The sequence below is a fragment of the Agelaius phoeniceus genome, chromosome 4 (genome assembly GCF_051311805.1).
Source record: "Agelaius phoeniceus isolate bAgePho1 chromosome 4, bAgePho1.hap1, whole genome shotgun sequence".
NCBI lineage: Eukaryota > Metazoa > Chordata > Aves > Passeriformes > Icteridae > Agelaius > Agelaius phoeniceus.
The window spans coordinates 48,279,237-48,303,380 of NC_135268.1; the positions used below are offsets into that span (position 1 = coordinate 48,279,237).

General features: G+C 40.3%; 2 protein-coding genes across 5 annotated transcripts in view; one reads left to right on the forward strand and one right to left on the reverse strand.

Annotated features, from left to right (window-relative positions):
- Nucleotides 1–552: 552 nt before the first annotated feature.
- LOC129120232 (OCIA domain-containing protein 1) lies at nucleotides 553–17,546 on the reverse strand. Its single transcript, XM_054632650.2, has 8 exons — nucleotides 17,413–17,546; nucleotides 16,006–16,090; nucleotides 12,461–12,514; nucleotides 11,922–11,969; nucleotides 8,912–9,041; nucleotides 6,548–6,753; nucleotides 5,032–5,181; nucleotides 553–2,205 (listed from the first exon to the last, which is right to left on the reverse strand). Exons 1-8 carry the CDS (start codon nucleotides 17,473–17,475, stop codon nucleotides 2,168–2,170), a joined length of 774 nt encoding a protein of 257 aa, XP_054488625.1. The 5' UTR covers nucleotides 17,476–17,546; the 3' UTR covers nucleotides 553–2,167.
- Nucleotides 17,547–22,238: 4,692 nt separating this feature from the next.
- The window catches only part of FRYL (FRY like transcription coactivator), a 163,598-nt gene continuing 161,692 nt past the window's right edge, over nucleotides 22,239–24,144 (forward strand). The window contains exon 1 of one of the 4 annotated variants that reach the window (XM_054633078.2): nucleotides 22,239–22,372. The gene's annotated coding sequence lies outside the window, so the exon portion shown is untranslated. Of the gene's footprint in view, nucleotides 22,420–23,367; nucleotides 23,386–24,144 lie in introns of those variants that run through there. The other 3 variants (XM_077177557.1, XM_077177555.1, XM_077177556.1) reach the window with 3 other exon arrangements.

Here is a 24,144-nt window from a genome sequence, read left to right on the forward strand (position 1 = left end):
ATAGAAAAACTTCAAGTATTTTTTAACACCATTGTTCTATACATCTAGTAACATTGCTCCCAGCAACAGTAACCCTGCTGTCAGCTCCAAGACTCTGGTTTCAGCTAAAAATTCCCAAAAGTCATGGCACTACAGTATAAGCAAGCTACTGATGGGTGACTGGGTAGCTGCTATGAAACCATGAGTGTAAATACCCACTATGAAACAAGGAGGTACTAATGGAAGATATGCAGGAAAAGGGAAGAAAGATTGAATTCCCATGGCTGTTTAGCGAATCAGGGGCTCAACATACACATTGTCACAGCAAACTCAATGTGACCCAACTTTGATGAAATATCAGTTCCCAATACACAACTAAATTAACAGCTATGATTGGGAACTCTCCTGTATTTAATGTGCACTAAGGGTGTGAAATCAGAAGAATTTATAGTTGGTTGACAACAAACCAAACTTGTTCAAGTACAAAAGAAAGTATGTCCTCTGAGAGTTACTAGATGCAATAGAATAAAAGCTTTATATTCAATTTAAAAATGCTATCAATACAGAACAACATTAATTGACATGCCTTTTATTTTCTCCTTTAAGAAAGGAAGAAAAATTCTGATACAATTTATATAAAACACTGTGCTTGTCCACCCAAAAATATGAATGTGAGGCAAGACACTTTGCAGGAAGGCACCATCACAGGAATCTGCTCTATTATTATCATCTCAGTAGTCTGCCTCCTATTGCTTGCATAACTGACAACTAAGAAACCGTGAATATTTTCATGATAAAGCTAATCAGCTTTGGATTAGCACACTGAAAACCACAGCAACACAATTCTGGCAGACTGTGTATTTTCAGAGTTCACTCCTAACAGCCATGAGAAACCCTCTACAAGGTAAATTTCTGATACAACTAAAAGATTATCGAATTAGTGCATTCATTTTTTTAGAAGATGAGCTTTTCTGAGAGCAATCTTCCTGGTTTATTTTAAGTAGTATTTGGCTCTTTAAGCATCCTTCTCTTCCCACTTCTTCCTCCTCATTTGTGCCATTTGCTGCAAGTCCACTAAATCAATAAGGTCTTTGAGAATTTTCAGCTTGGTAGGCATGTTGTTTTTCAGCTCCAACATAGATTTCAGGAATGCTTTTATGCTATCAACTTCATCACGGTTCTTGCTCCCTTATAGCCCAAACCCCCAAATAAACACAATGCTGGGAGATGAAACTACACAGGTGAGGAGATGAAAATCCCCAAGTGAAGGCAACATGTTCAGGGACAGAGCAGGTGATGCCAACACCAGGAAAAACTCTTCAGTTTTGCCAATGTAGCTCTTCTCTTACAGGTGATAATAACAAAATATTCCATTGATTGGGATCTCTTCTCCATAAACATTGTGGTTTTGTCATGACTTGGAAAAATTGAGAAATAAGGTCAAATATACAGAGCCTAACATTAACAGTCAATATATCATTCAAGGTTTTACCAAAGTTTGTCATGTTTAGCCTTCTGCACTTAAATGTAGCTATTTTCAATACGTGCAGTTTCGTTCAATTATTTTCTTCAGAAATGACTGTCTGTAGAAACCTGTCGTGGGCAAGCAGAGTATCAGCCTAAAAACAGAGTTGGCACCATGAAACACTTTTGAAAAAGTTATGGTTACTTCAGTGTCTGGCTCAGCCTTTCCCCCTCAACACTTTAGTAGTATTCCTGAGATTACAAACCAAGTATAAGGACAATTTCAAGTTCCCAGCATATCACTTTCAGACAAAATAAGGTGAGAGGTTGAGTTCTACAGGTAACTTTTAATGCAAGTCTTGAAATTTTGAGAAGATTCTGATACTGTTCCCTTCTCAATACATGGGACTGCATTTATTTACATGTATTTTTACTTTATGCTATATGTTCATATTACCAGTTACCTTTCTCATTCTTAAACAACAGCACAAATGGTTTACAGTCATGACACCTCACAGTAGCCTTGTTTTTCATTTATGCAAAATTAAAAAAAAATTCAGCATAAATACAATTTTTAAATTTTCTGAGAAGTCAGGATTTTCTCCTCATTTATTAATAGTTGTGTCTGGCAGAGCACACCAAAGGTGCTGATACTCATGACTAATCTAGATGAAATTCAAGTTAGCTGACAGGAGGTAATTTTCTTCAGTTCTTCATTTGACTCTTACTCATCCCAGGTATCTCCATATTTATTTACTTTAACTAAAGAAAACAAAAGAAAAAACAAAAGTAGTCATGCGATAGTTTAACTGCCGAAGTTTATCATATACAATGCCAGAAAGTATAATGAAGTGCACTGTCATCTCAAGTGGTGCGTGGGGAGAGAGTCAGTCACAGCACAACAGACACATAATTAAAGCTACTTTTGAATAAATGGGGAGAAGAGTTTGCTAATCACTTTACCTTAATGAATTAATATTCAGTCAGGAGGCCTACTGTGCTAATTCCTGCTCTACAGAATTTGTAATTACTTTAAAACAAATGTAACACGTGAATGAAACAAAGACAATTGGAGGAAACAGGCAAGGAATGTTACAATAAATAATGAGGCCACATAATCTGGTTACATGCACAGTTGGATGTATTTGGGATAGTTAAAAACACATTCAAAGACAAACAAACAGAAATCAGTAATCCCGACTAGGAAACTACTCAGCCATTATTATTTGGTAGCTTCCTTTAGCATAGGATTGAGTCAGAGAGGAAAAAACCCAGGGTAGTGGTCTAACGGCTTTGCTCAAAAGTGTGCCACTGTAACTGAACGACCAGAAAGTGAAAATGGGCTCTCTTGAGAGTGAGCTGCAAAGTCCTCTGTAATTGACTGCCATCACTGAAAAGGTTAAGAATGGCTCCATTTGATCCTGTAGGAATGCTGACAGTAGTTGGGCACCCCTTTATAAATTCACTTGCAAGTTAATAATTAAGCTGACTGTTTATTACTAACTATGCAGCAGAACAAGCGGAATGGAGCTAAACACCTGGTCCTTGTCTCTGTGAGCTACCAGCAAACTGAGCATAATGCCCTGACAAATCTCTTTGGAGTGACTGATATTGCAGTGAGACACAATGAGAAGCTCTCTCCAAGTAGGATTTGATTTCCATTTCTATTACCCACGGCAGCTGAACAGGCTGCACTCATTCCCTGGAAAATGGGCCAGTCTCGATCACTATGCAGATGCACGTATTTGTGCCACTGCAGGGAAGGGAGAAGGCACTGGCAGATGGAAGTTAGGGACTGCTTAAAGCTGCTTTGGTTTCCCTTCTGCCCTTGCAAGGAAGGTTCTATTTGCGAGGGACTCAGAGATAAGAGAATGAACCAAGGGGCAGTGACTCAGAAAGTATGAACAAACACACAGTAAGTAACATGTCCAGTTTGACACAAGAAGCTAAATCAGATCTTAGTCCACAACATCAGTGTAATCCCTGAACTGCAGATTTAAATGTACTTGCATGTGCAAACCATTCCTGAATTTTTGTATGCCCTCCTTCCTCTTTTTCTCTAAAAAAGTGAAGAGACACTTTAAAAAGTCTCTGTTTACAAATCTCTCACACTACTCAGTTTTATTCTCAAAGCCTACCTAAGTACAGCCTTCAAACACAGAACCCAAAAATATAATAGAAAGAATGCAATATTTGATCAACATTTTATAGAGGTCTTTTACATACCTCAAGTAACTAAAAATAAAGTAAGAAATACACATTCTCATTTCACAGCCACATCTGCCATGGAATATGGCAAGGTTTTCAGAATGCTGCTTAACATTTCTTTCTATGGCTCACAAGTGCCACTTCTAGGCTTTCTACTTGTGGAGAAGTATCTTGAGAAAGAAACATTGTGTAAATCCATGAAGTGTCAGCCAATAGAATTCAAAAGCAATCTGAAACCACAGCTTCAATAATTTTTTCATGTCTGATTTGACACAGTCACATGATAAGAGAAAGCCTTTTATCCTTGAAATAACAGTTAAAAATCATTATACAAAAATGGCTTAGAATTTTTCTTTCAAGACTGCAGATCTGTCCAAAGATAGATGATCTGCAGAAAGTAATTCACAAGCATCAAAGAGACTGACACTCTGTTCCAGAGCTTAGTGTTACTGCTTCAGAACATTTTGCTTCAATACACTCTTCTATACTTATTACCACCCATTATGCCTAACAGGAGACAACAGCTGTTCCTAGAAGTCTTGTTGCAACATGGCTGACAAGACTGGGCAGTGCACACAAACCCAAACAATTTCAGGTGACTGACTAGTCCATCAGTGCGTTCAATGGTAAAACTTTTCCTCCTTAGCTACAATTGTTTTTACAGATGCCACATTAAATTTAAAAAGTTCTAGAGCAAGCAATTGAATATTAATTGCTTATGTGTCTCTTTTTCAAAAAATTGATTGAGTCAAAAAGTTGTCTGAATGGTGTCTTGCTCTTCAGGACATTGCATTCTTATTTTGCTCTGCAGAGTTTTCTTTTTCACTGTGAAAACAAGTCTCAATATTGCTGCCAAATACCGTTTCCTTCCTCTGGGTTTTAATGTAGAAAATGAACCTCTACAAACAATGCCTCTATAGAAATTCCCTAATTCCACATGAAACTATTCATAAAAATAAATACCCTCCCCTTCAAACCATCAGCCATGTGCTCTATTTTGAGAGAACAATGCTATCTAAAACACAAGCCCCCCTCCCATAGCTCTTTGGTATAGCTCTGAGCTCAGAGAATTCTTTATTGAAAGAGGTTGCTCAATATACTCAATGAAGCAAAACTTATGAGCTTTTCAGTGTGGTACCAAGCAATATGGCTGGAGAAAACGAATTACAATTTTCTATGGGATGACCAAAATTTTCGAAAAAATAATTAATCTGAAACAGGAAACTACAAACTGTATCTATCATATATGAGATACCTGAAGACACACTAAATATACATTGCTTAAAAAGTATGCAGAATTAAGCTTTATGCTTGCAGCCATTTTTAACATGATGGCAAATATCTGGATTTCACAAGTATTTGTGTAAATCAGTGTATTACCTTCCTTAGCTGGTTTTTCCTGGGAAAACTTGCTGGGAGTTTCTGCCTTTGGTGGTTGCATTACCTCGTATGTCTGTCTGTGTTTATTCCTCAACTCCTCGTATGTGATGCCTTTTTTTTTACGACTTTCTTCTGGAACTGGAGCAGGTTCTGGACACAAAACAAACAGAAAAATACTAACTATGACACACCAAAATATACTAACCAAACTAACACACCAAAATATAGCTTCTAGAATACCAGTTAATTGTTGCTCAATCCCAAATTAATAGGAGCATGACAGCTGCAATTCTAAATACAACAGTGAATGTGTATGGTCTTCAAGTAATCCATTCCTTTTATCCTTTTAATTTTACCAAACTTCTTTGAAACACTGGCTGTTAATTATTTTTCTTCATTTTACCATAAGAAATTCTAACAACCATGTGGTAGTTGATGGATAAAATAGCTCTGGTCACTTTATCTAAAATTTACATTTATTGCACATTTGAGATATATATGATTTCAGAAGAGAAATCTAAGTGAAGCTCAAGGGTTTGCATTAAGGCTTTAAATTTTGCTTTCAAAGAATTAGGACAATATGCATCATACGATGCCTGGTAAACATTTGATGCTTTTATCTGTATTTATATTGCAGAATCTTTGTTATATAATAAAGGTTTTACCAACTATTGATATTTGTGATGAAATGCAATAACAATTTTCTTGACACATTTATATCTGATATTTTCATATAATTATAACCAAGTTGCATGAAAGGGCTTTTTTAGTGAAATAAAACATTTTTCATAAGTTAAGTTGAAAAAATCCAAACTAATTCAAAGTACAAAACCCTGCATTTGACATGATCTTCCTCCTTTGTGTACCAGAGATACCTGAATTCAGAATCCTGTGTTTTCCCTGCAATAGCTGAGGACAGTTCACACTGGAACTGCATCATACTTGAAAACCATTTTAGTTCTCTGTGAGAAAACCAGACTGCTAGTGGATAGAACAGAATATCCATTCAGTTCCCAGGAGACAAAAATGTTTTTTTCACATTGAGAAAAAGTTTTAGAAGTTTAATGTCACGGAGTTACAGCACTATCAAGTGACAGCCCCACAGATGGTGGAACTGCAACAATCACCTTGGAAGGGCCAGCAGGCAGTGGGAAGGCTGTGGTTTATTCAGTACAGTGAAGGGACGGCATATTCCCCTTTCCTTCAGTCAAAGAGAACTTTCAGTCAGGCTGAGTTTTTTGCAAGTTTAGTTCCACAACAGATTGCACTTTGTAAGTTAATTCAGGATCTTTATTTGCAATTAAAGCAATTTTCAGCTAGAAAACCCTGAATCTAGTTTACAGTTAGAACACAAAATAAAATTTATATTCATCTTCTATGTAAAAACAATTATAATTCTTCCACAGCTCTTTCACTCAAAACCACTATATTTTGCCATGTATATTTGCATAGGGTGAGAATACCTAGTTTAGTATGAGCAGTATCTAAAAGAAAGTCTCTAAGTACTAAGACTCACCTTGAACAGAGTAGTCAGTAATTCCTGTAGGTGAAGATTCATTCAGAGAAGCACTGAATGGAATGGGCTCATAACTTGAGAGGGCTCTATCTGTTGAGCTGTAATCATCTGAATAGCTGGAAGGTGGGAATCCAGCACTTGGAGAAGATGACTCAGTAAATGACTGAGAAGGTACGTCTGAAAATTCAGATTTACGACTGGAACGACTGGAAAAGAATAGAACTAAATATTAAATACAAAAATACTGAAGTTAAAAATGGAACTATAACAATACTTGCAATTCAAGAAAATGTTCTTTCATTTTAAATAGTTTAGTTTCCAACTGAATCATCATCTTAAAAAATTTTTGGGATGTTTTGGGTGTTTTCTTTACACTGCAAAAATTTCTCTCTTTCTTTCCCCACAGAATCTTAGCTCATACCTCCAGAACAGGAGAGAAAAGGGACAAAACATATTGAACTTTACAATAACTGAAGTTACAATCCTTTTTCTCAAGGAATCTTCAGACAAAAACACCCCACATCAGACACAAATAGTACACGGTGTGCCCACGTAACTAGTGGTAGTATAAACTACAGTGAATTTTAAAAGCCTTTTAGGAAGAATTTGATATTTAAAACCCTTCATCATTAGAAGGTGCTGTAATTGATCAGGACTGAAGAACAGAAGAAGAACAAACAGCTATCCTAAGAAAATTAAATTATGAAAATTAATCAAGTTGCTGAATTCTGCAAAAATATTAATGAATTTTCTCTTGAGAGAGAAAGATAATATCATATAAAATATTCTGGAAATTGGTGCCAGATATTTTAAAGTGTTCACTATATTCTTAGAATGGCCTTGCAAACCACTACACAACATGTCCCTCTATCAGGAATGCCACCACTAAAATGCCACTAGAATATCTCTAGAGTATTTAATAATTTTTTACTTTTAATTTCTGCTCAGCTGTACTTTTAGTTTCCTATGATAAACACTGTCAATTACTCTTTATTTAATTCTCATAATGAACATACAGAACAAAGCCACTTTATTGCCTCAATTATGCTTTTAAAATACATGCAAACACAGCTTTAAAAAACTACCTAATCTTTTAGCTCTCTACAAGTTTTAAACTCATATTGTATTTTGGTAAATCAAATTACCAAAATACATTAATTAGTAGACATACAATGCTCAGGAAAATGTAATGATTTATGTTGCAAGGGTTAAAAGGGTTAGCATGTATGGATAATAATGCAATTGAAATGAATTTAAATTATTTATTCAACCAAGGAAAAGGAATTTATCACTTAGGAAATAAAACTTTACAGATACAAATGGGCCATTAACAGTAGAAGGAATTTATTGGTGTGGCAGATGATGGTACTTAAACAAGTTCTCATGTAAACACAATTAATAAGCATGACAATTTCATATTAGAAACTGGAGGGGGGTGAAAGGACAAGTCCAACTCCAGTTCAGCTGATTCCATACAGTAAGTGTATGCAGTGGTAATGCCTGAAATTGCGCGATGTCATAAAACCATAAACATTTCAGAACAAAGGTGAATCTTGCAGACAAAATAAAAACTGTCATAAATCTGAATTTATAGTGTATTTAAGAATTTAAGCAAATCCTTTATAAACATTTAACAAATCTCAGCACATACACAGGAGGACTACTACTCACTATCCAAACACTATCCTCCCAGTTTTGAATCAAGGGTTTAAGTGACATATTCTGAAAGCAGCTTGCAATTAAATACCAGTTGAAGTAGAAAACATTCTGGAAGAAAACAGGAAATAGTTTTAAGAACCTGATGAGTTTCTCATATGTACAGCATAATGGTGTTACAGATGTAAAGGATTTAAACAAACACCAGTAAGTTTGACCACCATGTTTCTTCCTGCACTGATATTGTTTACTAAGCTCTTTCCTTTGATAAACACTGAAATCATTTCCACCCTTTTCCTACTTCAATCAAATTAAACTATGGGAAAAAATTCCAGAATGTAACACTATTTTATTTCAGTTAATTTAGTTTACTTTTAAACTGAGACAACTTATGCTGTCACACTTCTCTAAGCAAATTCCACGGGAAACACTCAATTTTACAAGGAATACAGTTTGCTAAGTAAACTGTTTATTTTTCTACTACTCAAAGTGATCAGTTGTATGTAAAGAGCTCAAAATATGTATTTTATAGCTTGCCAACTGATACAAATACAGATTTCTGAAAGTGGTAGATTTGAGGTAATGGGGAATGAGGGAAGGTGCAGCTCTGAAGGTGTTGGAAAGCTGCAAAAGTAGTATTGATCTGTTAGTGTTTAAAATACCCTATTCAGAATATGTTTTAAATTTAAAAGATACTTAAACTCTTACTTAGGTGAACTATGTCTCTGAGCTTGTCGCAGAACATCTCCTATTGGGGAATCCTTCAGTTTCTTAAATTTCTCGCTACAGATTGGCAAGTAGGATATCTTTCCAGCCAGGTATCCACACATTCCAGCAACTTTTTAAAAAGAAAAAAAAGATGGGTTTATATGCTGCACTATAATATCCAACATTGTTTTAAAATAATAATTTCAAATAAATAATGTAGTATCTTGAATAAAAGAAAGAAAACCAGTTTATATCTAAACCAAAAACATGCAGTAATCATCTCTGCTTCTTCTACAGACAAAGGGTACAAAACCAAATGCAACAGCTGAAGAGAGACATAAAGCAATGATTTAGACATGGTGTGAGCATCAGATGATTTCAGCTAGTACTTGGTGAATGAAATGTGGCAAAAAAAATTAAATTGCATTGCTTTTTCCCAAGAACCAGAAATCACAATTAACTATCAAAGATGATAAACCAATCAGAAATAAATACAGGCAGTACATTCCGCTAATTTAATCCAACAGAACAGTTGGATCCTGAAAAAGCTTTACCAGTATGAAGAGAGGTCTAAATCAACTTAGCAGTAGGCTTATTTTCTCTAAAGGATTCTGTTATTTGACTGCCAGGGGGCAAACAACTGAATTAGCTGAACCCTTGTAATGACTAAGCAAATGGTTTCAATTTAGTGCATGAGCTACTTCCACCTGCTGCAAAGGACCTAAGAATAAATTACCAAGATAGCTCTTTCTGGGCCTAAAACTTATGATTTCCATCAACTGGCTCCTTCAGGTTTTATGAGTGGGTCAATGGTGTATGAAGGATTCCGTGGGATTTAACAGTTTTCTTGTCGACTTCGTAGGAGAAAAAGACTAGTCCCTCCTTTCATGTGCAATGAGTATTTCCTAAATATAAAGATTAAGAGTCTTGATTATCTTTAAGTCAGGAAAGAGTTAATTATCAGTAACGTTAATCCTCTGCAATTCTCAGCTGTAGACTACATTGCCTGGGAACCAATATAAAGGAGATCTTACCCTAGCCTGCTGTACTGATACTGAAATTTTGATTCCTGTTCTAATGTCTTATTTTCAAAAGAAGGATAAAAGTCCTTTTCCAAGGGAATAGAGAAGAACAGCCACAACTATGAGTGATGTTTACAAATAAGGAATGTAAGGGTTGTACTGTTTAGTGGGTTACAAAAACCCAAACACCTCATATACAATAAATATGTGCAAAGAGAAAAATTACAAGCCTAAGAAGAATTCAAACTAAATATTTAGCAAAATAAAACTTAACGGAAAAGCTGATTACTCTTTTGCATAAATTACAAAGAGAAAGTTTCTTGAGGCCTTCTAGTAAAGAAAAGGGGAAGTATCTCTCTGGAAGATGTTTCACTCAAAGTAATTATTGGCCAAAGTATTTGATTTATTTTATTACAGAGCTAAGAGCCAGATGATCCACATTTTTCAAGTTAGCACAGTAAATTAGATGTTGTTCTTTGCTTCTACATTCACTGTGACAAGATCTTAGAGAAGCTGATTAGATATGGCCAGGTCCCACTGCAGACTAACATGAAGGACACAGAGGCATTGGAATTTTCCCCTGCTTTGTCAAGTCAGAGAGCACCAAGAGCTCTCTGCTGTGTTGAAGGGGATGCTGTCAATGTAGTGAATCAGCCATGGATAACTAGATGTTTCAGTAAATTGCTGAGAGTACCTAGAAAACTACTGACAAAAGTACAATAATTCCCAGAGGCAGAACATCCTGGCCAGCTGCACCTTATTTTTCCCCCTGATTTCAATAAATTAGTTGTATTAAATAAGAAGAATGTGGCCCTTATGTGTAGAAGTGATTGGGGAAATAGCTGTTGTATTATTTATTAAAAATGTTTGTGTTGTACCATTGTTTGGTGTTCAAAGAAAGTAACCAGAATTTAGCATAAACAACTGGAGCCCTAGTCTCACATTCATTTATCTGCTTAAACAACACTTCCTTGACCACAATTCATAGGGTTTACCCTCTTCCCACTGAAGTAAACTGGCTGTATCTGCCAGATTGGCAAGATGGCAACTTCCTGTTTTACTGTCCTGTATTACATTGAAAAGGCTAATTTATTAAGTTAATAATTTATTTTTGCTTATACTTCATCCAAAAATCATTCACATGAAATTGTTTTTTTCCTACAATTGTATATACATAATGTCCAGGAAAAAAAAAAGTAATTAAACTAGCCTGAATGGGACACGTGAGATCCATGAATAAAGACCTTCAAATTCGGAAGGGAGGGGTGGGTGTGTTTTGGCAATGTAATTTAAAGCAAGGTTGCACAGTATCTACTTACAATATTTTTATCTTAAATGATTATGTTACATTTATCAAGCAATTTTATACAAACCTTATAAACAAGAGCTGTGCAAAATGTGCAGTACAAATTCAGACAGTGAATAAATCACTGAATCATAAAATGGCTTGGGTTGCAAAGGGACCTTAAAGATCATCTAGTTCCCCTGTGGCATGAGCAGGGACGCCCCCCACTAAACCTGATCGTTAAGGGCCTCATCCAACCTGCCCTTGAACACTTCCAAGAATGAAGCATCCACAACTACTCTGGGCAACCTCTCCAGTGCCTCACCACCCTCAGTAAAGGATTTCTTTCTAACATCTAATCTAAATCTCTCCTTTAAGTTTAAAACCAGTGGTCACACTGGGCATTAGGAAAAGGTTCTTCACTGAGAGGGTTGTGAGGCACTGGAGCAGGCTCCCCAGGGAAGCAGACACAGCACCAAGCCTGTTAGGGTTCGAGGAGCATCTGGAAAACACTCTCAGTCACATGGTGCAGTTTGAGGTTCTTCTGTCAGGAGCAGGGAGCTCGGACTCTGGTCCTTATGGGTCCCTGCCAACTTGAGTCACAGTGAATTAGCCAGCCAGCCCCAGGGGAATTCACCTGCACAGCAGAGTCCAGAACATACAGCACAAATACAAGCTGAATTTATATGTAGCTTTTACTTACATGCAACTTTAATAAAAGAGCCAAATCTTGAGGTATCTCTTAGAACACCTGAAAATGAGGATGAAATCAGATATTAAGATATATGATATGTAAGATATGTGTAATCAGGTATCAAGAATTAACTTGAAAAAACTCAACTGTAGTTACGTTTGTAGAAGCAAGTTACTCCTTTACACTTCACATTAAAGAAAATTAAAAAAAACCCCTAATATCTGAATTCCCCATATAATTAAAAAAATCTAGGAATTATCTCTTTAATCGTATTTAACTACAGGGTTATTAACACACTAAGAACATATTGTTTCATAAGCAGTGAGATATTGCACTTCTCACACAACATAAAACACATATGAACTTGATTTTAAGTTCAGCTCCTTCTTTATGTTGATGAACTACAAATCAGAGTTGCTGCAGAGGCTGAGCTGCATCTTTTATTTGCAAGTAGATTGGGCATTATATTATCATAATAACTTTTTTAACACCAGAAAGATATTTCAACTGAGCAAACTGAAATGAAACTGAAGTATTTTTATACTTACCTTTTCTAATTAAGAAACTAGTACCAAGCATGCTCACTGCAGCCAAAGGGAAAGCTGTGAAGAAGAAAAAAAGCTGCTTAAAATACAATTTTCAATATTTTCAATCACATTTAACAAATATGCAATAAAATGAGAGTTGCTATGCCTTCCAAAGCTCATTTGTGTAAGGAGATATATATAATTAACAAACTGTATATAAATTATCAAATATTGTCAATTCCAGTTTTTAAGACCTACTGCATATTATGCTGTATGAGTTAATGAGTCATCCTGCCTGCATTATACTTCATGCTTCCTAAAATACAAAAGCCACTGTTGGATGGAATAGAGCTCTCCAGACAAGACTCCAGGTCTAGCTACAACTGCTACAGCATCAAGGTGCAGAACTTTAACCTAGAGAGGCATACACAGTTCTGCACAACAGGAGGAAGTTATATACAGGCCAGTGCTTCTAAAAACTGTTGATAATCTAAACTCTTGATGCTTTAACATAAGAATTTTGGAAAAAGTTTGACTCCTACAGAGCTATAAATCAGATTAATTAAAATTAGATATATAAAAATCAGATTAATTAAAATTAGGTAATGTTTGATTCACCAGCAAATAAAAAAACAGGGCAGCTTTTCCCGTAGCTTACAGATCAAACTATACAACCTGGGGTTAGGGTCAGAAATGCAGAGAAAAACATTCTGGAAGACCATCACTGCCTACCACAACCAGCCTAACAGTTCATGTAAATTTTTATTATATTGAAAGACTTTATGTGGCAAGAAGTATTTGGAGATCGCAAATCCCAGAATGAATGCTTCTTTCAAGCAATGATAATTACTTTATCAGGAAGATTATTGTGCAGCTATTCATAAAGAGCACCAGCACTGCACAAGATACAGGGACAATGAAGTAACAAACACAACAGAAGGCTAAAGTTATTTACATCAAAGATTTAGATATGTCATAAAGAAATTTAATTTCATGCAAGTCTGAAAATGTAGATGTTACAAAAAGGCTCAATGACTTCTAGGAGAGAAATTTTTGCAAGCACTAGATGGTTGAAGTATTTTGATGCACACAATTTGCTAATTAAGCTCATAGTTGAAGACAAATTGTATTTATGGAGAGCAAAGTATTAAAGAATACTTTGCAAATTAACATCTAATTCCCTCAAAAATTCTGACAGGTCTAAACTAGGTAAGGAGTCCAACCAGCATCTATCTCTGGGTAAATGCAACTGGATGTCACTTTTAAGAAGAAATATTGCCTCTTTAGTTCAAAGCAGGATTACAGCAAAACTTCAAAATAAAGAATAAAACCTCCCAACCTATTAGATGTTAAAAATCTGATGCTTTTAGAGATTCCCGACCTAGATTTTCAAAAACTTACTGTTCTAGATTTTCTGAGATATAAAATGACAGCACAGATTTGAAACTAAATTGTAAAAGAAAAACAAAAGCAAACAAAGCCAACAACAACAACAAAACAAAAGCAAACAACACCCCCCCAACAAAACAAAGGGAGAGAGGGTGTGTAAAGAAAAATACGTTCAAAAATTATTACAGAAGATTTCAGTCCAATCCTTAGAAGTTTGAAATTATTTATAGACCTAACAGAAACATTTTAGATATCAAAACCAGGCTATACTAGTATCTGAGCATATAAGTGACCTGAAATAGTAACTAAAAATTAAAAAAAAAAAAAAGGCTAGATGAAAACTGGATTCATACCTAAAAATCAACATGAATTATTCAACTGTAGGGGAAAAAAACCCCAACAAAACAAACTCAATAAATCAGAAACCATCTAATGGGCAAAGAGTACTTTTTCTACTTCAGGAACAAAATAAATCTAGGGAAAATAATGGAAGGCTGATATATCAACAGCACATAAGGATGGTAATATAATGCACTCAAGTCAAAATTATTTGATGGGAAAAAAGTTTTATCAGTATGATTTGATTTTGTTAACGTGATTTTAGTTAGAATTTTTAAGAGTGTAAGAATTTATACAATAATGTGATTACAAACTAGTAACTCCAGTAAATCACATATTAAACTGAATTGTGAAATGACTAGTGGCAGAAGCTGTCAAGAGAAACTATGACAAAAACAGTTTGTAAGAATGAGTAAAATTTGCTACAGCTTGAAATCTGAATAAACAAACTGAAAACACACAAATTTATAGTAACCTCAGTGAAAAAACAAAAGCTGACACAATACAAATTGAGGATTTCAGGGCAGTCACACAAGCACCCTCTTGCAAAGGGCAGTTCAAGCAATGTGTATTTAATACAGTGAATACAACAGTCTGGTATGTGTATGCACAACAGGGAAACAAAGGAGACCTAGAAAACAGCAATGGACTTTAGGCTCTCCCAGCCAGATAACAGCTCAGTACACAACCCCTGAAAAAAAAAATCTGTTACTGCTGTAGCTCTCTGAAGAGAAAAGACTCAAGAAACTAACTTAGGGCTTTCAAGTAATAACCTACATGTTGTTTCTTCGGTGACTATATAAAGATGCAGAGGGCAATGAGCTACATTGCCAAGCAGCAGAACAGCTCAGGAACAAACAACTCTCTCTCCTCTTTGTCTTCCAAAAGAGAGATTATCAATAAAACACAACCATCCACTAATGGACCTGCCTCCTTCACTTATAAAATTATACAGAAAATGTACATTTTAGCAAATATGCTGAAGACTTCCAAGTATTTGTGTAAAAGCGGATGAGGAGAATGCCAAACCCATGGAGAAAGACAAAACAGAACTCCGAATCACGAATTCAAAATCACAATGCCTTAGGAGCTGTCCCTGAAAGTACTGGCTTCCATGAGAAATTAGAGCCCCAGTGTGCTAAAATTGGCAAATCAGCCGCTAAATTCTTTATCTGTCCTGGTTTTTGCCAGGCCACCTATCAGCATCAGTAACCTACTAGTGTGTGATAAAACAGCAGGTAGCAATCACATCAGAAGGCTTGTTCAAACCTTAAGACCAGGGGTACAAAAATCAAGCATTTTTGTATTGCATTCTGTAACCCTTGAACCTTAGGGTTACAGAAACCATGCACAGACACAGCAATTTTCTCTAAAAGCTGAACAGAGTGACTACTTATATATTGTTCTCTTCACAAGTCTCTATAAAGATGAAAACTAATGGTTATAAGATAAACTATTTTATTCTTGCATGTTAAAGATAACAATAAAAATTGAAAATAAAAATGCAGAAATAACACAAAAAAATCCAGTAATATAAACGAGACTCAGTAATTAAATCTATTTTCAGACTTTTAATAACCACATAAACTTAAAATATGAAGATACCATGTTATAAGGCATGCAACTTAGAAATTATGTTGCACCTTTTACACAACTGCTGCAAACTCTTAGTAAATACTACATGGATCAGCATTTGCTGGGACACAGTTCTAGTACACATGAAGCTCGTTAATGCTCTTTTGTGCTATATTGACCCAGGCCCTCTGTAATGCCTCAGGCAACAGCAAAAGCTAAGGGTGGAAGGAAAGAAACCAAGTTTACCAGCAAACTGAGCTTACCTCTATACCGAAAACTCTCTTCAGCACATTCCTTGAGGAGTCTTCTTTCTTCCTCCGTTGGAACATAAGGCTTTGGTATTTCCCTCTTTCATTAGTGAAATAAATTAGAAAAGAATGAACAAAACAGTTTGGAGGCATTTTTCAATCAAAAAATTTAATGTCTAACTCTCACACCTTGTAGTTTCTATACTTTCACCCAGTTAAGAAACCAGTGCCTTTTGTCCATAAATATCACATGAAATATATAATTTTAAAAAATCCAGTGCTTCTAAAAATTACATGAGAGAGCAGGAAATACTTTGTGCATAGTCAGATCCCAACTTAGCTCAGTCCTTTTACTTTAGAAAAGCCTGCTTTGGTCCCTCCAACAAGCCTTCCAAATAGCTGACATCTGACAGTGCCTTTTTGAAGTATTTCTCAGGGTTTCAAATACCACAGGGCGTGTTGTTGGTTCACAGGGATGTAATTCAGCGAGAGCTGAGCAGCTCTTTCCCCAGCGTGTGCGAGGTTCGTGGGGGGGTGCTGACCCTGTCCCACCTGAGAGCTGTGACACTGGGCACACTGCTGGGCACCGCCCGCCAGGAGAAGCACAGCTGTGGGAAGGCCACAGGGGAACAGAGAATCACGGAATCAGATGGGTTGGTAATGACTTCTGAGGTCATCTAGGACTGAACACCACCACACTAAGTGCCATGTCCAGTCTTTCCTTAAACACCACTAGGGACGGTGACTCCAGAATGTCCCCGAGCAGTCCATTCCAATATCTAATGACCCTTCCTGTGAAGAAATTCCATCTAATGTCTAATCTAAATCTCCCCTGGTGCAGCTCTCTTGTCCTGTCGCTGCTTGCCTGGGAGAAGAGGTCGATCCCCACCTGGTTACAACGTCCTTTCAGCCAGTTGTAGATAGACAGTGATAAGGTTGTCCTGAGCCTCCTTTTCTCCAGGATAAACAACCCCAGCTCCCACAACCACTGCTCCTAAGACTTGTACTCCAGACCCCTCACGAGCTCCGCTGCCCTTCCCTGGACAGGCTCCAGCACTTCAGTGCCCTTCCTGAGCTGAGTGGCCCAAATCTGAACGCAATACTTGAGGTCTGGCCTCACCAGTGCCGAGTAGAGGGGGACGGTGACTTCCCTGGTCCTGCAGGCCACGCTATTCCTGATTCAGGCCAGGATGCCACTGGTACCTGAGCACCTCGGCGGCTCACGCTCAGACACGAACACCTCCTTACCCTCTGCCAGGACCCCCCGCCCGGCCCCCGAGAGGCCTCAAGGGCACCGGCCCAGTGTGGAAAGGCAGGGACGGCCGAGCGGCTGACAGGAATCCCCTTTCCCTGCCCTCCGCCTCGCCGCCCCCAGCCCCGCCAGGTTTCCCCGCGGCAGCGCCGCCGAGCCAGCGCAGTTACCTCGGCCGTGTCGCCGCCGGGGCCAGGGCCGGGCCTGGGGCCGGGTCCCTGCCCGGCCTCCATGGCCACCGTGACCCGGAACTGCGCGCGGCGCACGCAGGGCGCGGTGCGCGTGCGCGCAGGCGGCAGTGTCTGAAGGCGGGCGGGGCGGGTTTGGCTCAGCGGCGTTGCCCGCGCTGGGCACGGGTCGGGCCCCTCACAGCGGGAAGCGAAAGGCTTCTATCTGCCTCTGCCTATCTCCAGCTGTAGGTACGGTACCCACAGGCTTGCTAACCGCCTGCTAAGGATGCGTGGCCAGAATTTCCTAAAAGGAAAGGATCTCTGTTGCCTAAAAAAAGGGTTTTTTTCTGAATCAGGACCAAGCAAGGGTCTGCTAGGCAGCTCTTGAGCTCGGTTTGGTGGTTAGTATTGTCTTGGAGTGGGAGACTAGGAAGTTGTGTGCTTGATTCTAGCCGATGCCGTGGAAATGGCAGCTTTAGCAGGTGCTTGCAGTTTTTGAGAAATAAGGTGAAGTTGAGGGAAAAATGTATGGTGTTGATAGTGCGATGTATGCCTTGGCATTTTCTTGTAAACAAGCAGTACTATGGCTTGAACTCACTCTATGCTGATATGCCCGTACTTGCATATGGAATGTACCACTCCCTTTAAGCCTTTCGTAGAGCAAGCCATTGTCTCTTTACCCCGGAGTTTGGCAAAAATTGCTGCTTTCTGATGGCTGTACAAAAAAGGGTCCATGCCTGAAGATAGGAGAAGGAAGGTCCTTGAGATTGAAGGTCTGAATTTGGTAGAGAATGTGAACCATGGGAAGGGCCTAGGGCAAATGGACTAATGAAAACTATAGAGGAGGTTGGATTCTTGAAACAAAATAGGTGGATAGAACCAGAAACTATGTATAGTGGGGTTCTTTTATTCATACCTCTCATCATACAATAAATACATTTCTAATTTACATGCGATTGGAAGTAATTGGTGTAATCAGGCAATCTTTATTTCTGCTTGTCACCTGGGCCCTTGCTAATGAAACATTCTCCAATACATGACCATCCATGATGCACATTATTAGTTGGAAGGCAAAAGATTTTTGCCTCATCAGCTCAAGACAGTTTTGTTTATGGGACTATAGCTCATTTATTAAAACAACTTATTTCATGCTTTTTTCCACTTATCTTTCTATGCAAAGAATACAGTGGGTTTTTAAATCTTTAATTTTTGTGGGGTAGGACATGCTTATGAATTGCACTTCCTCTAAATAAGGAGCTTCAGTGGGGAGGAAATGGCAGTCTCCTTCATTGTAGAAAATATTGACTCTGAGCTGCTGTTTTGCTTGTCTGTTGTAAAATTAATAGTTATCCATTCAGTTTTCTCACTTCGCTGTCTGCATGTTTCTTAGACTTCTAATGGGGAAAAAAATTAAAATAATCCAGCAAACTAGTGAGTTTACCACCCATTCAAAAATCTTTCCTAGTACAGCTTGCTTGTGAGATACTTAAAAAGTTTCACCTGGCTACATGCATCCATTTGTTGGCTTACAGCTTCAGTTGTGGGGCCATATGCAGCATCGATGGTAAAGCATATCTACATCCTTGGCACTTCATTCTCTGTACTCAAGACCGGTTTTTGGAGTTCATTCATTGAAAGAAATGTTAACAAGGACACCCTTTCTGACCCTCTGGTCTTTTTTTTACAACTTCCTTTATAATCATGCTATCTTTCATACAACTATGAGAACTTCAGTTTACAGTTGATGATTGCATCACCAAGTCCTTCTGATAAACATAAAATGTTGTTCTCTTGCAAGGCTTAAGGCTAGATATGTAAGCCTTTTCTTGAATACTATTTTCTCTACTTTCTGCTTTAACAGGTGCCATTATGCAATATGCTGATTTTTGTTTATAAATCTATGCACTAGAGTAGTTCTTAAGAGAAAAACTCTCAGGGATCTTGAACTGTTTGTTTTAACAATAGGCACAATGGTGGTTTGACACTTCAGCTGTTTTATAATTGCTGTTCTGTGTTGTTTTAAACACAAAAATAATAGATTATTTGTAATAGCATTAAGTTATATATTTTTGGACCACTTCAGGAGTCAAAATTATTTTTACAAGTATTACAACTCACGTATCTACATCTCTAAACTTTTTATCTTTTATGACTTAATATCATTTAAGAATGAAGAATATATTTGAGTTTCAAAATACTCTAACAAAAAACCTTGATAGTTAACTTTTAGAAATTGGAACTTATTTCTTGTGAAGGAGATGCCTTGAAAGAAAAATGAAAACTTTCAAATGATAAGATTCTCTTGATATGAACTTATTACTTAGGTTAACAAGTTGGAAGGTGTGAAAGTCACATGGTTTCTAATTGCAGTATTTTGCAAAGCAAAGTGGTGAATATTCAGAACCCTTGAAGGTGGAGCTCAAAGAATGATTGGGGTGAGCTCTGTGCCGTCTATCAAGTGGTTTAAAAGTTTATGTTTCTGATGAATTTTTTTTTCATCCCCTTGTTAACAGTCAGTGACAGGTTTTATACAACTCCACTGCAAATCACAGGTGGCCTAACAAATAAGTTTTACAATACTGTATAAGACATAACTAAAACTATTAGATATATGAAAGAGTTGTAGCAAACGCTGATCTGGTAAGGAAAGTCTCCAAAGCAAGTACTAGAAGTGTAGGTACTCAAGTACAAAGGACAATGGTGATTTTTTTTTTTTTTTGCTTGGTGCTCTGGACAATATAGTAAAATGCAACAGCTGAGAGGTTCTGGTGACTGCCAAGAGTTAACAGGAATGTATTTGGAAAAATCTCTCCCTAATGAGGAAATAACAGTGCCTCATACCAAGAAAAAAGAGCATTGTTGTAACTACTACAACTGGTGGCAAACAAAGAATCAGTTATTTGCCTGAAGCGTTATGGCACATCAGCAAGAACCAAGAGTGGGTGTCTTTGAGGAGCTGATAGTCAAAGCCTCAATTAGTAAGGACTTTACCCACATAGATAATGACTGCTATTAATATTAACTGGTACTGTAATGTATTTTGAAAATTACTTTACATGTTAACTAATCCTTAGAGCTATTTTGTAAAGCTGGCAGGTGAAGGAGCATTTGGGTCTGAAAGTGACATACTTTGTTTCAATCGTCTGAAATGATGCACAACAGCAGCAACGATGAATCCGGTATGTCATGTTAGGTGCTCTATCACCCATGTTTGGACTGTTTGGTACAATTTTTAAAATACAATAAAAAGTACTCCACAAAACTCTTAAAGCTATGGGGAAGAGTTAACCTCAGCTAGCAGGATAGCTTTATTTTTTTCCTCTCCTGCTTTCTTTTCCGACTGGCTTCTGCAAGTTGATGTACATCCTGTGTCTTAAGGGTATGCAGCACATGGACAGAAATAGTTGAACATGGAGAGGCTTTTACTGCAAATAAACTATAATTGATTGTACAAAGTGTGGTACAGAACTTTGAACTTCTAATAGAATTTTTTACAACTGTTGTGCATTTGTTCTTTGTACTTTTCACTCAGTTCCGGTTTTCCTAGAAATGCTTATTATAATACAGTACTTGCATGACAGGCTTATGTTTAACAGTGGGAAAATGTTAACTACAGGATTTTTTCTAATACTGTTTTGCAAATCTTGTGTTATTTTATCACACTTTACATGTATTTATTTTTCTTTTTTTTCCCCACGCTCCGTTTTTCTTTAAAGCCTGGAAGCTTTGAGGCACTTCAACAAAAAATATAGTTACTTTTTAACCAGTTAAAATGTTGATGTTGGTACTGTTTCTGTTAACGTTGGCTCCCAGATCTTTGCATTGTTTAGAAATACATTGTTACTTCCAACCACCACTCCTGTTGTATTAGTGAAATCCCGGCTAGACCCAGTAGCGGCTCCGTTTTCTGAGGATGATGTTGTGAATTATCTTCTTACTCCGCCTCGCTGCCAGTGCATTGCGATACACCTTGCAGCTTGGCTCCTGCGGAAGTCCATGAAATCAAAGCGAATAACAATGGCCAGAGCAGTCCCAGTGCTTTATATGCAGTGCAGGGGTGGCGGCAGCGTGCCCTGCCCTGCCCCGCCAGCTTCCCGGGAGCCAGGCTGCTTCTGCGGGGGAAGCCCGGCGGCTCGCGTTGGTAGAACAACGCGACTAATTCCTGGCAAAAAAAAAAAGGCGGTATTTCAGCATTTGTGCAGCTGGCCGCGACACAAATATTTGCCCTTATTCGCTGGGGGGAAGGGCGGGTTTTCCGACTGCTTCCTACGGGCGAAAGGAGCGCCCTGACGGCACGGCGCGGCGGGACCTCTGCGGGACTTCATCACCTCAGCAGCCAGGACGCTTCCTTGATGTTTCCCAGCGACGCTGCTGCCTGCCCAGAGAGCCGTTTGATTCCCGGCTACCTTGATGATACCGGCCTTCTTAACGGCAGCGATGGGTCCTGCTCTCTCCGGGGGCTCGGAGACATCCCGGGGCCGCCCTGCTCGCCGGGCCCGCTGCGGGGCTGCCCGGAGCGCTGTCCGAACGACCCGAGGGGAGCAGCGCCCGGAGCGCTCCGGGGGCGGGCCCGGCCGCCGCCCCGGCCTATCACAGCTACGGGAAGGGGGGGCACCGCCAATCGGGGCCCGGCTCGCCCCTCGCCGCCTCACGATTGGCTGAAGTGTGGAGGGCGGTTCCTGGAGGGCGGGCCGAGCGCTCGGGAGCCAACGGGCAGGGAGCGCGGGGGCGGGGCCTTGTGAGTGCTGCGCGCCTGCCCCAGTGAGCGCCGGGGCCGGGCGGGGCCGCGCGTGCCAATGGGGCGGCGGGGGGGGCGGGAGCGCCGCGCCGGGACGTCGAGGTGCCGGAGGGGAGAGGCGGCGTCGGGATAAAGCCGGCGGGGGATGCCGGTGGCGCTCGTCGCTCGCTGGGTCCCACCGGGGTCGCTCTGAAGTGTGGGGGGGACCGCAGCCGCGCTGAGGTAGGCAGCGGCGCCCGGGGTTGCGGCACCTTCCACCGGCGGGAGAGGTGAGGCGGCGGCGCAGCCGGGATCCGGTCGTGGCTGATCGGAGGGAGGAGGAGGCGCCTTGCCCCGACGGGAGCGGAGCCCGCGGGTTGTGCTGTGCGGCCCCTGGTGCTGGCCCGGCCCCGGTCCTCGCCGCTTTGTTTACGGTGGGGCGGGGAGGGGAGGGACGGGAGGGAGGACAGCGTGTGGCCGGGCGGCCCTGCCCGCCGTCGCCGCGGGGGCATGAGTAGGGCGGAGGCGGAGCAGGGGTCGGCGGTGCTGCGTGCGCCCGGCCGCCCCCACCTGAGCTCTGGACCTCCCGCCCCGGGGAGACGGAGCCTGCCCCGATCCCCTCCGCGGCCCGCGCTCTGTCTCCTTCCGCCCCTTCCTCCCCGGCCGCGGCCCCACCCGTGCGTGCCCAGCTCCTCAGCCGGCGGCCCCCGGAGCCTCCGGGCTAGGAGCGGCGCTCGCACGGCCCCGCGGGCCGAGCGTAAAGGGGCGGCCGCTGCCGGGCTGCTCCCGCCCCGCGCCCGCACCCGTCCGGCCGGCTCCGGCCGCCCCCCGAGACAGCGGGGCCGCGCAGCCGCCGGGCAGCCACCGCCGCAGGGGATGGCGGGGCTGGGAGCGGGCCAGGCCGGCCGGGAATGGCGGGACGGAACGGGGAGGGTGGCACGGAGCCGGGCTTTGTTCCCGGCCCCGCCCCGCCTGGGGGTGCCCGGGGGCTCCGGCGGAGAAACGCGCGTCCCGGCTCCTGGTGCGGAGGGCGGCGCGGGCGAGCAGCGACGCCCCCGGCCGCCCGTGCCGCCCTCGGCGCAGCTGGCCCGCTCCCCCGCCTTCGGAGGAAACTTGGGAGACTTGAGCGGCAAACTAGGAGACGTGTGTGCGCTCAGTGTGCAGCGCCTCGCTGATGGAGTCGCTCTGAGGTGCTTTTGGGACCAAGTTTGGCTTCCACTGTTTTTACAGCCTCAGATCGGCGTGCTTGTATAGCTGTAAGTATTGTAGGGGCTTAATTAGTTTTCCCCTCTTCACTTTCATGTGTGTGTTTCTAGTATTTTGGTAATGTGATAATTTTTGTTACTCAGTGGGCAGTTCAGTTTGTGTCTTGACCAGAAATCACTGCCTGACGATCAGGGTAGCTCTAGCTAAAACATCCTAAGGATCAGAAGGAAAACGTAAAAAAAAAAAATCCCTGAAAACCCAGTAAACCTCAAATATTTTGGTGGCCACTTATATTGAGGGAGTTGCAAAAGCAATTTGCTAATATGATCTTAAGGAATAAATAGTAAGGCAATTTGGAGACAAGGCAGCAAGAGTGTAACCTGGACTTCCTTCAAAATTACAAATCTCAAATGCACATTAGGCAAGAAATATACTAAAACAGAAAATGAATTCTTTACTCCTTTGTGCACTGTGTATCTCTGTGCTGCAGACTTCATGGAGTATATAGAGTTCTATGAGAAAGGTGATTTGCTGCTTGAGGGTTGGGCAAAGAGTGAAATTAACTGTAGTTTCTTAAGAAGTATTTCCTCACCATGTCATTTCCTCAGTAGGCTGTTTCAGTCGCTTTGCTTCTGTGTTACTCCTGTCGTGCTGAGGATATGTGCTAAAATACTTCAGAATCTTTGTGGAAGATCTCACACCAAGTGCTGTAAAACCACGCTGATTCTTATCTTGTGACACTATCTCAGGAAGGAAACAAACCACTCTGTGAAAATTGTGTTGCAGGTTTAGTAAGGCACGTATTTAAA

Bases quoted from the DNA above. Each gene is read 5' to 3' on its own strand.
- LOC129120232 (XM_054632650.2), bottom strand. From the start codon at position 17,475: ATGGAGGCCGGGCAGGGACCCGGCCCCAGGCCCGGCCCTGGCCCCGGC. The intron at 12,515-16,005 runs GTAAGCTCAGTT...TCTTCTTCACAG, and splicing joins AGAGAGTTTTCGGTATAGAG to CTTTCCCTTTGGCTGCAGTG. The intron at 9,042-11,921 runs GTAAGTAAAAGC...CTTTTTAAAAAG, and splicing joins CTCTTTTATTAAAGTTGCAT to TTGCTGGAATGTGTGGATAC.